The 15,607-nt window shown below is 39.2% G+C and overlaps 1 protein-coding gene across 1 annotated transcript in view; it reads left to right on the forward strand.

Moving 5' to 3' along the window:
• ppm1lb (protein phosphatase, Mg2+/Mn2+ dependent, 1Lb) overlaps positions 1-15,346 on the forward strand; it is a 31,436-nt gene extending 16,090 nt beyond the window's left edge. The window contains exons 2-4 of the mRNA XM_079578804.1: positions 7,542-7,752; positions 10,582-10,743; positions 14,003-15,346. Of these exons, the coding sequence (XP_079434930.1) occupies positions 7,542-7,752; positions 10,582-10,743; positions 14,003-14,343 (714 nt within the window). The 3' untranslated portion in view covers positions 14,344-15,346. The remainder of the gene's footprint in view (positions 1-7,541; positions 7,753-10,581; positions 10,744-14,002) is intronic.
• Positions 15,347-15,607: the final 261 nt, after the last annotated feature.

Consider the following 15,607-nt stretch of genomic DNA (forward strand, 5'->3'; position numbering starts at 1 on the left):
TAGGCAGCGAGAGTTAGCGCATGGTTTGGTGTTCAGTGCAGAGCATTACAAAGCAGCATTACGGAGTGAAGCGCTAACTTACGATGTACAGAAAGAAATAATCGTAAACAGCGCATTTATAAGTATAAAATACAATCAAACTTACAATTCACCATTAGACTCCAGCTACGGCTGCAGCCTCAAAATTATTCCACATGGTCCAAATAGCGATCGATAGTTTTATCTTCAAAGGTAAACTTTTCATCCGTGTGCGCATGTCCTGATCCTCTGACAGCTCAGTATGTTTCTGTTTTGCCCATTGACGAGTTAGCGCTACTTTGCAGCTGATTTTACACGGAAAATCAGCTGCAACCACCAGGTCGTCTCCTAATGTTGCCGCATGTGCAATGCTCCTGTGCTTCATGTTTGTTTGGGCCGAGTTTTCCCTGGGATTGATCTGACAGGCACTGTGCATTGCGCCGTCCATTTTTTTTCCAGAATGCGACAGGACTGGCCATTTCTCCTCGATTGAAACGCACCACACGATTATCGTGATTGACCTTTATTAAAATCGCGATTATGCCCAGCCCTAGTTTACCTTAATAAATCCTTTTCGTAGTCCCTCTGTGGGTAATACAAGTGTTTCATCTTTCATCTCACTCTGGTGTCTCAGAAAACCACCCTTGCAACTTCCCTGCCTCCGGGTCGGCGGGGCAATACACACTTATAGAATAACAAAGAAGAAGCTAACGGGAAAAGCTAACCATGGGATAGCACAACTTTAGCGCTATTTACAGCACTATTTAGTTGATTGACAAAAAAAAATCTCCATTGTGTAATTGGGTTGTGGCACAATGTACAATATTCCTCTCTCTCTTTGTCCTTTCTGTCAGCGTAGTTTAGTATTTAATCTCACGGACAATTAATGAGTAAAAATATTCCAGGTTATCTGTTGCTATTTTGTTGGCAAATAAATAAATAAACATGCCGGCAATGCCTGCCTTCAGACAAACCACACGGCTTCCTTTCTTCACTGTACCATTCTGGAGCTCTAACTCTGGCTCTAAATCTTGTATCGATCGCCCTGCAAACCAAGCGGAACAAATCACACTCTCACTTCCGCACTCGTATTAATTATCTTCTGCTAAATCACTTTGAGCCACGCCACAGAGAAATAAAGATTGGTCTGTTGTGGCATTTGGACATTGATAGCTTCCTCTGACGTACCATCTTTGTCAATAGAAGACCATGGATCAACTAGCCTTCCTTTATCCAATAACAGACTAATGTGGGGGTTAACCTCATGCAATCGACTTAAGCTGTCACCGCAAGGACAGTAAGAGATATCTAGTGCACTTTGTTTTGTGAGGAAAAAAGGATGACTCAAGTTGGTGCCCCACTTCAATGAGAATGACCTCTGCAATAGTTCACTTTTACGAGAAAAAACGCAGCATGAGCCAATTGTTTTTGAGTTGATGTGAACTTTTATTGCAGAGGGACCTAGTTATCCTTGGGGGTGCGTTTTTGTGTTTTGCAGCAGTTGCAGAAGACCGGAGTGAGGTGTAGGGCTGCGCCACATTCACCAGGCAAAACAGTATGACCCTAATATAACACCGTCTTGAATATTGTCACTGTCACAATGTACTGAGAGAGAAGACGTTGAACTTTGTGACAGCTTTTGTTTCATGTGGATAGGTCCAGCCATTACATTAGATATTAACCATTAACCAAGTAGAACATTAATCAATCAATCAATCCCATATATATACATTTTATATATTAGGATTAAATAAATGGATTAGTCAGTTAAAGGCTAAGCTAAAAAGGTGGGTCTTGAGCCTGCTCTTAAAAACATGAACGTTCTCTGCAGCCCTGAGCTCCTCCGGCAGGTCGCTCCAGAGACTCACCATGAGTCTTTTTGTTGACTTTAGGAATAACGAGGAGACCCCTGCCAGAGGAGCGAAGGGGCCGTGAAGGTTCACATGGTAAAAGCAGTTCTGATAGATAAGAAGGACCAAGACCATTAAGACATTTAAAAACCATTAAAAGAACTTTAAAATCGATCCTGAAACACACGGGGAGCCAATGCAGCAATTCTTAAAACCGGTGTAATGTGGTCCCGCCTCCTGGTCTTCGTCAGGACACGAGCTGCTGAATTTTGTAAAAGTTGTAGACCTGAGATACTCTTTTTGGGAAGACCAGAAAGCAGGGCATTACAGTAGTCGATACGACTGGTGATAAAAGCATGCATTAGCGTCTCCGTGTGTGGTCGACATTAAGCATTTTGACTGTTGCCATAGTAACCACAATATAAATCTTCGCTTACAGGCTGTTAACAATGTTGTGAAGTCACGTGAACGCAAAGACAGGAAAATTAATGTAACTTGAAATTATTTGATTAATTGTGTCAACTTTTTGTCACTCACAGATTCACTCACTGTCGAAAAAATAACCAAATGTTTTACCGATCTAAAGAAAAACAGTCGAAGTAATAAGTACTGTGTGATAAGATAAGATAAGATGGTACTTTATTGATCTCACAGATGGAGAAATTGCATTTGATGAGAGAGCATCCGGCAGCAGCACCCATTCAGTGCGCACCAATCTTTTTCCACTCTTTTTTTTTTTTTATATATATATATATATATATACAGGTTTTTTACTATTTTTCAATGGAGATATTTTTTTTTCACTCAAACTTGACTGTAACTGTTTAAAGTGGCACTAGCCCGCAGTTAGCTTTGCCCGTTAGCCTGTTCGCTTCTTCTTCGTGATTCCATTAGCGTGTATTGGTTTCTCTGGTCCGGTGGCAGTCAAGTTGCAATTGTGGTTTTCTGGCCAGAGACACCAGGGGGAGATGAAAGACCCTCCAATCATCCCATTAACACTTGTATTACCCCCAGAGGGACTACGAAAAGGATTTGTTAAGTTTAACAAGTGACTTAGTACTGCTTTAAATAGTCATGAAAAAAGAAAATACCAAAATGACCCTAATCAAAAAGTTTACATACCCCAGTTTTAATGTGTATTGCCCCTTTAACATAAATGACAGTTTGGAGTCTATTGTGGTAGTTGTGGATGAGGTTCTTTATTTTTCCTGATGGTAAAGCGGCCCATTCTTTTTGACAAAAAGCCTCGAGGTCCTATAAGTTCCTGGGCTGTTTTGCTTTAACTGCACGTTTGAGCTCTTCCCACAGTGGTTCAATGATATTGAGGTCAGGAGACTGAGACCTTCACTTTATTCTGCTGGAGCCGGTGGCATCAGCGAACCACCTCCATATATCACAGAAGATATGGTGCACTTTTTTTTGTTGTCAGCAAGGCCTATGATGAAATTCTGCCAGGGTATGTAAACTTTTGAGCACACCTGAAGCCTATGAAATCCTCCGAAAATTCACAAAAGTTGCTCCTTATCTTTTTTGTTTGCAAGTCGTCAAATTGGACATAACCTTTTGACAAAATGTTGTTCAACTAACAAGTAACAAGAAGAACAAGAACTTAGGCAAGACATAGGCACAAAGCGTGTTACATGAGACAATTGTACATTCCCCCCATACTCGGTGGTTTCCCCTGGGGGACATCTGCACCAACAGACCACCACCATGCATTCACGCGCACACATCATTCATCCTGGCCAACACTTGTGCCCCTGTGATTGAAAAATACCCCCATATTTAAGTGCTAGTGTGCCAGTTTTGGTTTCGTGTGGATATGCCCAGTATCGAGATAAAGACATCGGCAATTTGACAGACGGCATAAATTCTGGCCTGCTGTCAATGTCGCACAAAAGCAACCTATGCAGATGTATCAAATCAAATGCTCTTTCCCGAGTAACCATGGTGACCAGATGTTCTTATCACAGCACTCTCACCTCTCGCGCCTTTGTATCCAGAGACTCGGAGGAGAATTGGCTCTCACTCAGTTATGCCAAGAGCCAGTATTTCATGTCTCTCAGACGGATGAAGGCACTGAAGCATTTCCACACACTTTTAATGGACTTCTATTCAACTTTCCAGCCTCGCTCCGATTTTATATAGCTCGGCCTTGTGAAATCCTCGCTTCTTTTTTTTTTTTTTGCTCAAGTCAATTTCTGTCCACTCGAGATAGCCTGCCATGCGACCGAGTTGACGAAACCCTCCGCGAGATGACTTTTATTGGAACAGGAATATTTCTGTTATACAAGCTCTATGGACACTTTGTGAACTAAAATAGTGTAGCTTTCCTCTCACAGCCCAAGAGCCACAATGTTTTAGTTAGCATTTTTAGTGTAGGTCAAAAATGGACACCAACTTTGAATAAATAGTGAATGGATTCAATTATATATAGCGCTTTTCTACCTTCATCAAGCCCAAAGCGCTGTACAGCAGGGAACCAGTCACCCATTCACTCTCTCATTCATACACCAGTGCACGCAGACACTGGAAGCAAGGTGGGTGAAGTGTCTTGCCCAAGAACACAACGACAGTGTGCACCTTCAGGAGGCGGGATTCGAGCCCGCGACCTTCCGATCATGAGACAACCTGCTCTACCTTTAGCGCCACTGTCGCCCTATAAATAATAAATAAATAATAAATGCAATATTCAGTATTAAATAATGCGATACAGATATTACAATAGTTACTAAGCCATTTCAACACAGTATGTATTTTCCATTTGTGACGAAACAAATAATACTAAAACGGGACTAAAATCATGACTTAAACTGAACTTTTGCACTGTTTTAAAGCTGCCATGCATTTTATTTAAAACTGTGTTAGCAAAAATGTGTAAACCTTGCAATATTGAGGCCTCTTGCGATTTCAATATGGTATTATTGTGATAACATTAACTTTGCAATCTGTTGTGCAGCTCCACCATCATGGCTTATTAGAGCTGGAGGTTTTAATGCTTATGTAACTATGTAAAGCCAAACTATTGGTCTAATTCAAATCCAACGTCGACTGAACATTTCCAGGGCTGGGAGAGTACGAAAGCAAGACACAGATATACTACTAAACTAACATTTCAAAAGTTTCTGACACACAGTTACTCTTTCGTTGCTTTAAATGTTAACCCCCTCCGCCCTCCCTCGGCAGCTGCCCTTGTTGTGTGATCTGGAGTCGGACGTCTGTTGTGGTTTAGGCTCACATTAAATGGTTTCGTTAGGAGACGTCTGGGTGAAATCTGTGTTTGGGTGCCACAAACTTAAAAGGCCCCAGGATTAAACTGCGCAGGAAGCAAGTTGCTGAGCTTTGAGTAAACACCACAGCCCGGATGAAAATGTATTAAATAAATAAATAACCTTTTGACTTCATTTTGCAATAAAACCGTGTTTCTTAATAATGTACCACATTTTGTCATAAACTCTTGAGTGCTTTGGGATCAATTTGGCAACTGCACACGTTAAGCACTTTGTAAAGCATGGATAAATACTTAATTCATTATTTAAAGATTCACACCGCAAACAAACTATTGCTAATTGTTTATAAACACATAAAGTGCCCTATCCCTGCGTGTGGTTATGGTGAGGAAAAGGCACCTCAAGCCCATGTCAGGAAGATGGTTTCTAATAAGAATTCTTGTTATGCACTGACAACTCACTGACATTACGTTCTTGATGCAGCCTTGAAACATACAGAGCCCTGGTGTGAAATAATGAAATTACCTTGTGGACACAGTAAACTCTGCAAAGTCACTCTTTGAAGGGAACAGAACACGCTGCACATTTGCAAATGACACGTTTTACAAAGCACTAATAATACTGCGAGACAACCAGAGGTGAGTCATCAGTTATAGAATCAAGTATAGTACACTTACTGCAGTACTTTTTATTTAAAATTGTACTTCTGATAGTTTTATAGTATGTCTTTTGTCTATTTTTTATTAATAAAAATATATAAAATTAAATTAAACATATAAATCAATTCTATTTGCTTAGTTATTCAGGACTATTTCCACCTTCTCCTCTTATTCTTACATTTATTTAAAAGTAATGTGATAGCAGGCTTATACCCCCAATAAAGATGGCTGGTGTGTAAGTATTTCCATTGTAAAAAGCACCTATTTGTGTCCGCCCTGCGATTGTGTTGCATTGCACAGGTCTGTGATTCAAATTCAAGAAGACATATTTAAATACGCTCTCCCTACTCTTTCTTTCATCCAGTGCATGTCTGCCGAAAGTTTGTTCTCATTTATTTCTGCCTCTGTTATGCCTCTTGTTATTTTAATGAATAGCTCAGATAACTCTGGTGACTGCTCATCACAGTCCCCCGCCTGATTGAAGTATCGAAATAAAGAGACATTTCTGCTGGAAGTCGAGGAATTGCTTCAGGGCAGTTCTTGCTTTTTTACTTTTTCTGCTTGTTTTATAAGTCACAGTTAGAAAAGCCAACTGTTCAGTGCTTAGACTGGAAATGATGCGAGTGTGTCATTTGCCTGCGTAGCAAAACAGTGTGAAGGGCGATTGATGATCATTGTTGTGTACAGCCGTGACTTGAGTTTTCAGATTGGACATTCTGGGCATATTGCTTAGTTTGGTTTTATTGCATTTTTTAGACTTTGCACTGGTTTTAGCAGGTCCTAAAACTCAAGTATACCTATTGGAACTGAAAAAGCATGATTAGTGAATCTTGCTTTGATTTTCTATTGCCACCTCCGATTTACACAAGGTTTACTGTTGATTCCTTTCCTGGTGCAAAGCTCCCTTTTATCCAAGCTTTTATGTACTAAGAGACAGGAACCTTTAACATATGGTTTTACAGCCACATGCAAACCGTATACATCAACTTTAAACCTGCCTTAAATGTTAGTTGCGGCTCCTCACAGATAAGAATTCAGTATTTGAATCTAGGACTGCCCCTTTGAAGATCCCTGTAACTAAGAGCAGCTTCCTCTTATCCTCGTTAATGCTTACACTTAGACTCGGTTCTTCTGTCTACGAAAGTTTATACGTACTCATCTTTACTTGGTAGTTGGTAGCGGATTTTGTCGTAGTTCCGGAGACCATGGTTAGACTGACTTTCCTTTTACAGATATGGATGATAGCATTTCACAGTAAGATGATGAGAAGAGTTGGTCTTCCGGTGACAGTGCCCGTAAACACCAATGACAGCTCCATTGATGAGATATAAAATGAGAAAGGCTTGTGATGTGTTTTGACAGCAGAAAAGGAGGAAAGCCCAGAGACTCTTTGAAAGCAATTTCTCCGAGTTGAATGGGATCCAGAGACAGAGCAGTGAAGAGGGATGTGCAAGGCGCTAACCTCAAATAATTACAATGAACTTTTCCCTCTTCAACTTGGTCGTATCACTTTCCTCTCAAAATAGTTTTTAGTGAGAAAAACTCTGCAGTATCCTCTTTGAAGGCAGCACCCTGAAGAGACTGTAAAGGGTGCGTGGGATCACCCCGCGATGCTGAGGGCTTTGCGGGTGAGACGGGTGGAGTAAAAGTCCTGAATCGAGAGTCAAAACACACTTTATAATAGACCTTTGCATTAACTCCCTTTTTCTTTTAGTCTGTAACAGACCAAACCACATCATGGGCAACCGCTTGATTCTCCCTTCTTCCTCCTTATTCTTCCTTAGGCTGCTGCTGACTTTGCCAAAGCCCATTTGCTTGAGGCTCTACGCCAGAAGCTGCAGGCCTATGAGCGGGACAAAGAGCGGGACAGAGACAAGGAGAAAGATGAGAAGAAGGAGAGAAGTGGACCTTCGTATGCTTCAATACTGGAACAGCAGATCTTAAACTTAGACAGAGAGATTCTGGAGAAACTCTCTGCTACTTACAATGAAGCAGGTGGGTGTACCAAGTGTGGGAGTACAGTTGAGTTTAAAGGCAGTGTATGCAGGGTTTAATATAATGTTTTTTGCTCTTGACAAATGGTACCAGGCTCTTTCTGTTTAAGCCGCAAGTTATCCAGATTCAACGTTTTTGCTCAAAACAGAACAGTTGCAAAAGCAGAATGAGACACTTCTTTGAAGATCTGCCAGATCCAATGGCCAAAACCGGTATGCAGTAAATTTGAAAAGACTCTCTCTGATCTAAAGGCTTGCTACCAAAATCCCTTCACTGGTCCTCAATTAAGTCCTGATAGATGCTGGTCGAGGCCTCTAGTTGGTTCTGATCTTTGAAATTAAGTATGGCATGTCCACATATAATACTTAAATAGGTATAGGAGAGGTAACCCAGATTTACTTGTGATTGTAAGACCTTTTCATGTCAATAAGCAATAGATAACTATTTTTAACAGTATTTGTCTTCTGTTGCTCATGACTGTTGAATAGTGACTGACAGCTGCCCTGGGCTTCGCTTATTCAGCTGTTCAAATATAAGCTGATCTTCACAAGGCTTGTAGTAATTGTCTCCTGGGTAAAGCAGAGAGGGAGGGCTGAAAGTGGAGCAGCTGTGATGGATGTCAGAGGTAGAAAAAGGGTCAAAGTGCCAAGATGTAAAATAAAGTTATATAGATAAAGTTAAATACTGCATAGCTAATAGTAGATGCTTTTAACTAATCACAAACGCTAAGGACACTGTGAAGAATGAGTCCCTTAAGGTCCTAAACTTGAAACAAATAGCAATACAAAATGTAGTCTTTCTTAGTGCAGCCATACCTCCTTTGCTGTGCCCGATCCCGTCAGATTTCAGAAGCTAAGCAAGGTACAGCCTGCTTAATACTTGGATGAGAGACGGCTGGAGAACACCTGCCAGGGTGAATGTAGTGTTGCGTCTGTCAGTTTATCCCAGTGCAGCTGTGGCTACAAACGTAGCTTAGCATCACTGAGTTTGATGTGAATGAATAATGCACGCAATTGTAAAGCAACTTTGAGAGTCTGGAAGGGCGCTATATAAGACTAGTCCATTAGTAGTTAGGCTTCTTTATGTAAGTTTAATATTTGTTACTTCCACCCCTCTGTATAAGTCTACTTGAAGTGGTTTATTGAGATGTGACTGCGGAAGGTTTACTCTTTGGCAGGCTGTCAGAGTAAAAAAAGAAAAAAAAATAGTCCCACAATCTACAAAGAATCAAACCACTCTTAACACATATGTCTGAAAGCTAATTAAAGAGTGATAGCTACTGACTTTGTGTCCATTTCTTTATGACAGACAGAGACCTATTGCTTTCAAAACGATGCCTGTCAATGCAATTCTAATTTACTTTTAAGAGCTTTCATCAAAGCAGCTTTTGGTCTATTTCATTTAATATCACAATAGATCTAACAATAGTTTTCAAGTGGACTATAAAAAAGGAATTTAGTCCAAAAGCCAAACATTTTAATGGCATATTGGGGTGTTCTTAGAGAACTTTCTGTAGGGCTAGATTCACAGATCAATTGGTCTATGATGTTGGTCTTGTTGCATCACTGAAGTTGTGCAAGAGCAGTTTGGGTCATTAATTAGCCAAAGCTAAAGGAGCAGAGATCACGATACCATTTTAATGGGGAGCAGAGAATGAATGACCAACATGGTTGGGCTAATTGGGCTAGAGTTTGCTAGCTCGGCACCCCATTCCATTATATCCATCTCCATGGGGATGAAGATAATTAGCTGGACAGCATGGAAAACTGCAAATGCAGTTACAGTATAAGGCAGTAGACAGGAAGGGCAGGATTAGATATGCATAATGGTACTAATAGAAGAAAATTTTTCACAAAGAATTACGTTGTAAGCCATTTTTGCATGGTAAATGGTCTCAACCTATATAGCACTTTTCCACCTACATTAGGCACTCAATGTGCTTTACATCAAGGAACCACTTACGCATTCACATTCTCATTCATACACCAATGTAAGCACACTGGAGACACTGGAGGCAAGGTGGGAGAAGTGTCTTGCCTGAGGACATAACAATGTGCACCTGTAGGAGCCGGGATTCGAACCCCCGACCTTATGATTATGAGACGATCATGAGACTCTACCATCTGTGCTACTGTATTATAAACCTTGTGAGGCGGTTGTTTTAACTTACCGCTGTGAAACTTTCCATGTTATTGTTATTATTATTATTATTATTTTTATTGTCACTGCTTATGTGTGAGCTCACACTTCTCAAATGATGGATAACTTGAGGCGGTTAGGAAGCGGGTAGAGAGTCATTTTCAGTGGGGTGTGGGGTCTTCAAGCAAAAATAATAAACTAAATAATAAACTCAAATGAACTCCCCCTTATTACTCCCCACCATTAAAACTACAAATCTATACATGCACAAGTTTCTTTTTGCACTTCATTTTGCAGTCAACTTTATGATAAATGATAAATCATAATAATATGTAATAATTTCCCTTCTTTGCTTACAGCAGGGTGTAGACTTATGTGATCACACAATCCTGGAGCTTCACCTGTTGAACCACTGCTTTGCACCACAACCACATAGTGAAACCACAATCAATCAGGTTGCCGCAGCGGCATTGAGGTTGGGTCAAATGCAGAGATCAGTTATCCCTATGGGAATTAATAAAGTATACATCAACCTTACCTTAACCTTAATCTAACGCCTCACATGATCCTAACATGTAAAATATCACAGAAAGAGAAAGAAGAATATTGCCATTTGAGAAGCTTATGTGCAACATGTTTGTATGCTTTCTTTGAGTAATCCTGTGTCTTATGTCTTCTCTTGTGTGGTAGGTACAACGTGTCTTGTGGCATTGCTGTCTGACAAAGAGCTTATAGTCGCCAACGTGGGAGACTCACGTGGAGTTTTGTGTGATAAAAACGGCAATGCCATTCCTCTGTCACATGACCACAAGCCTTACCAGCTCAAGGAACGCAAGAGGATCAAAAAGGCTGGTGAGTGCTCGAACCCAGCACTAATCAGATTTTATTTTCCTGGGGTTATAATGCCATTTTGTTCATTTGCTAGAGGGTTATTCTTTTTTCTTTTACACTTCAGAATAATAAATGCCTCTTTTAAAGGGCATCTCCCTTCATCTCTACGCCCAGTGTTCTGTCCTGAACAACTCATACACACCACCTAGTGGTCTTTAAGAGTAAACACAGAAACTATGATATTAAATGTAGAGGACTACGGATAGAAAGTAGCCCATTGCTGAATCAGGCGCATTTACACAAAGTAACTGTACTGAGTGTAAAGTAAAGTAAAGTAGTGCTCATTGTGTACATTTTCTGTGCAAAAAGGGCCATTTTATTTGGATAACTGTCAATAAGATACCAAGCTGTTTTATTATTAACAGTACACCAGCAGTGGAGCTTCAAGACCCACTTTAAATCCACTGAAAAATGTGTGATGTCACTACCAACTAATTGAGAATCAACGATTTGATATGACTCTTGCATGCAGTTGTTGGTTGGCAGAAGGTAAATCTTGTTGTGTGTACTGTATACATACAGGTGAAACTTGGAAAATTAGAATATTGTTAAATAAAAAGTGCTTTCATTTCTGTTATTCAACTTAAACTGTGAAACTAATATATAATAGACTCATTACATGCAAAATGAGATATGTATAACCTTTATTTGTAATCATTTTGGTTTTTATGGCTCAGCTTGTAAAAACCCCAAATAAAATATAGAAAATGGACTGTAAGCCATAATCAATCAAAATTATAACAAATAAAGGCTACATATGTCACTTTGCATGTAATGAGTCTATCATATATCAGTTTCACATTTTAAGTTGAATTACAGAAATAAATGAACCACCATACAGGTGGTATGGGGCTTTCCTCACAAGAAGGCAGCAGAAAGTAAAAATGAACTCCACACTCGCTGAGGCTCTGGTATGTAACAGGAGCTCGACAGGGGTGTGTGAGCTCAGCTCTGCTTTTTACACTATAAACAAATAACTGTCAAAGCAAAGATTCTAAAAACGTTGTCATACATTTTGTTTAGCATGCTTGATAAGGATACAGATGCAGGAGCTCATAAATCAGGGTAATAAGCATAATAAGCATAATCTCCTCTTGAAGGTAACAAAAACAAAGGAGATGGTTGTGGCCCTAAAGGGTTGGGGGACCACAGTGCAGTAACAATTAAGGGTCCGGACATAGAACAGGTTGTGTCAAGTATTTGGCCATATTTTGACTCCCAGTTTCAATGGGCTACATGTGGACTCTCTCTGCTCAAGAATCAGACAGTGTCTGCATTTTTAAGGTTATTAGGATATGGGATAACAACTTATTGTGGAAATCTGTCCGTTAAACTTAAGTCATGACTCCACCCATATTCTGTAGGATCGATATGAGTTAATGCCTTCAGGCAGAGGAACATGACGCCACAGTTTAAAAGGAACAGATACAAAAACTGTTTTATTCCTCTGTCAATCGTAATGATAAACAAAACCAGTATTGCAAACAATGAAAAGTTATGTAATTGCCCTTTAAGGTCGGTTGGTAAAGTGCAAAACAAACTGCGCTTAATTCAGGCCAAATTTGCACTTAGGGCCAGGCACGGTGGCACAGCAGTTAGTGCTCGTGCTTCAAGGCTAGAAGGTCCCGGGTTCAATTCCTACCTGGACGGGGCCTATTTGTGTGGAGTTTGCATGTTTCCCCCCGTGTCTGCGTAGGTTTCCTCTGGGTAGTCTAGTTTCTCCTACCACTAAAAACATGTACAATAGGCCAGGATGAATGAGAGTGTGCGGGTGTGGGACAACAGATGCAGATTAGCCGTCAGATGTGGTGTGTTCATTGACATGCACTGTCCCTACCAAATATACCAATATAATATAAAAAAATAAAGAAATAGGTACAGAGAAGTGTAGTAACTGCACTTTATTCAGCAGAAATAGAAAATGTGCAATAGACACTTATTAACTATAGGGCCGAGGGCAAGGTGCGTTAGTAATTGATAACTGTGCAACAACTTCTTCTTTCCCTGTGATGTGCAGCTCTTGGCTTACTTAATGCTAATGTGAATTGTGATGTGAGAAATGTAAGCTCCGGTAGTGATGTGTTTGTTTTGATACCTGTGATGTCCAATAATAGATGTGATACATATTGCAAATACATATCATTATAACAAACTCCAAAGAAAGAATTGAATAAGAAAGCACAAGTTGAGTTTCCAAAAGTTATATTGAATATCAGTCAGACAGAGTAAAACTGCAAATGGCATTTTAAGGGGAGACACTAGAGGCAAAACTAAATTTTTTCAGTTTTCAGGTTTTGGGCCAAATTGGTCTCTGAACATATAAACTTTCACCTGGAAATAAAAAATATGTCTAATCTTCACAAAAGCATGTTTAAATATTGCACTGATTGAATGTTTCTCCATATATTTATATGGGCAATTGTAAATTAAGCGCCATTTCCTCAGGCATTTTTCTCTCATTGGGGCAACAACATCTCGATGTCAGTAGCTCCCACAGACTTGAAATTTAATTTTTTTTTGGATTGAACAATATTTGGAAGATTTTTTCAGAGGGATTTTTTAATATCTAATTCCTAGCCTGGTTAATTGAATTTTGAATGTTAAAGGACAAAGCGAAATTTAAACTTTCACTTTCACTAAAAAACAGTTTATCTTAAAACTAAACAAGATATCCAAAATCCCCTCTGAAAAAGTCTTTGTAGCTAATATATCAACGGAAAAAAAACATAAATTTGAGTCTGGCTCAATCCATGAGTCAGTTTTTCGTCGCTGGAAGAATGCAACATTTTGGGCTTTTTTTAGGCATAAAACACCTTACTTTTATATGAACACATAAAATGACAATGCAATACATTTATTCTTCATATTTATGCCGTAATCTACAGCAGAAGTTTCAAATTGATACCTTTAAATTGAAAAAAATTCCCTATTCACCTGCAGTGTCTCGCCTTTTCAAAGTATCCTCTTAAGTTTTTAACCAGTAAGCACCAACACAGGTATTAAACATATCAACTTTAAGTCAAAAGCATTTGTATAATTTGTAAAACTGAGTTGTGTATCAAAAGTATTGCGATACATGGCTTCCGATAATATGCGTATCACAACAAGACATTTTGCGATATATTGCAAAACGATATTTTGGCCTGGCTGTAATAATTAGGTAGTACTTCCACAAATGTATGTATTACATTCTTTTCTAATGTTTTAAATTCTTTTTCAGGTGGCTTCATCAGTTTCAATGGGTCTTGGCGTGTTCAAGGCATCCTGGCCATGTCCCGCTCTCTAGGGGACTACCCATTAAAGAATCTGAATGTGGTTGTCTCAGACCCCGACATTATGTCCTTTGACCTGGACAAGCTCCAGCCTGAGTTCATGATCCTTGCTTCAGACGGCCTGTGGGACACCTTCAGCAATGAGGAGGCGGTGCGTTTTATCAGGGATCGACTGGACGAGCCACATTTTGGTGCCAAGAGCATTGTCCTACAGTCCTTCTATAGGGGCTGCCCTGACAACATCACAGTCATGGTTATTAAGTTCAAAGGCAAGTCTCCTGTGAAGTAAACCTCCATGAAATAGAAGAGTTAAAATTCAGAACCACAACTCAATCAACAGAAGGTACAATCCCTTCATGTGTAAAAAGGTGTCACTTCACAAATACGTATGTCAAATGCAAGTTGACCAATTAGTTGTTATGCAAATGAATTTCCTTTTATGCGGCCATGAAAGCACATTTGAGCTGAGCAAGAGAGAAGGAGGACTATTCATCACGAATAAACTTGCTTTTTAGTGTCAAAATTCTAATTTTATCGAGCTGGCTTGAGAATGTTCTTTTTCAGTGACTTAGTTGAACACATTTTATTTTTTCATACTCCCGAGAGTTTATTTCCACCACTGGGCAAATATTAAAGTTTTACTGCAGCGCAAGATGATTACTTTTCCCGCTATAATCAAATAGGCTCATTGGTCTATATAAATATATAGTATGAAATAAGATTTACTTTATTTAAGTACCGCCATTCTTCTTGTACAGTAATAGAAGCATTAGCTTTGAAAGATGAATTGTCTGCCTTTTATTATGATTATGTTTATTGAAATGAATTGTTTTAGACTTTACAGTTCAGATTATGAGCAGAAATAAAATACAGGTGTTTGTCTTGACAGATAATGAATGCAGCTCCAGCAAAAGAAAACTGTGTTTAAACTTTTGTTCAATGCATACATATCATGCACATTTTAACTGTAAATGTAAAACATTCATTCCTACTGTCTTGTGATTTGATTTATTATTCTGTAAGAAGTTTTAACTTAAAATTGGAAGTAGAAGCCTTTTAAATATACATATGTTTTTAATGCCTTAATTTTAAAGTTTGAAGAGTGTGCTGCCAAAACCTCTTTATGCTCCTAAGATTTTACACTGTACTTGGTGGAATAAACCAAATCAGACCACATCAGATCACATGTGAAGTAGTGGTGGGCGATAATGGCAAAACGCCCAATAATCATAATCTGGACTCAGGAGATACTTTTGCAATCCGTGGAATATGCTATTAATGCACAAGTTTCTGTTTTTTTTTTTGCCCTGTTTATTTTTCACCAGTTTTTGCAGCTTTTTGAGAAGAGTACAGAAATGAGTGCCATACTCGATTTTTGCTAGAATATCTTGTAGCTGCTTTATCGCCCACCTCTATTGTTAAGTCGAATGCACATAGTCAAATTATTAATAATGTAAATAAAGAGAGCGAACCACCTGCTCAGAGATTGATTTATTATGTGTACGTCTGTTCAATTGATAATGTATGTTCAGAATAAATGTGACACATGATTT

The sequence above is a fragment of the Gobius niger genome, assembly GCF_951799975.1.
Source record: "Gobius niger genome assembly, chromosome: 1".
In the NCBI taxonomy this organism is placed as follows: Eukaryota; Metazoa; Chordata; class Actinopteri; order Gobiiformes; family Gobiidae; genus Gobius; species Gobius niger.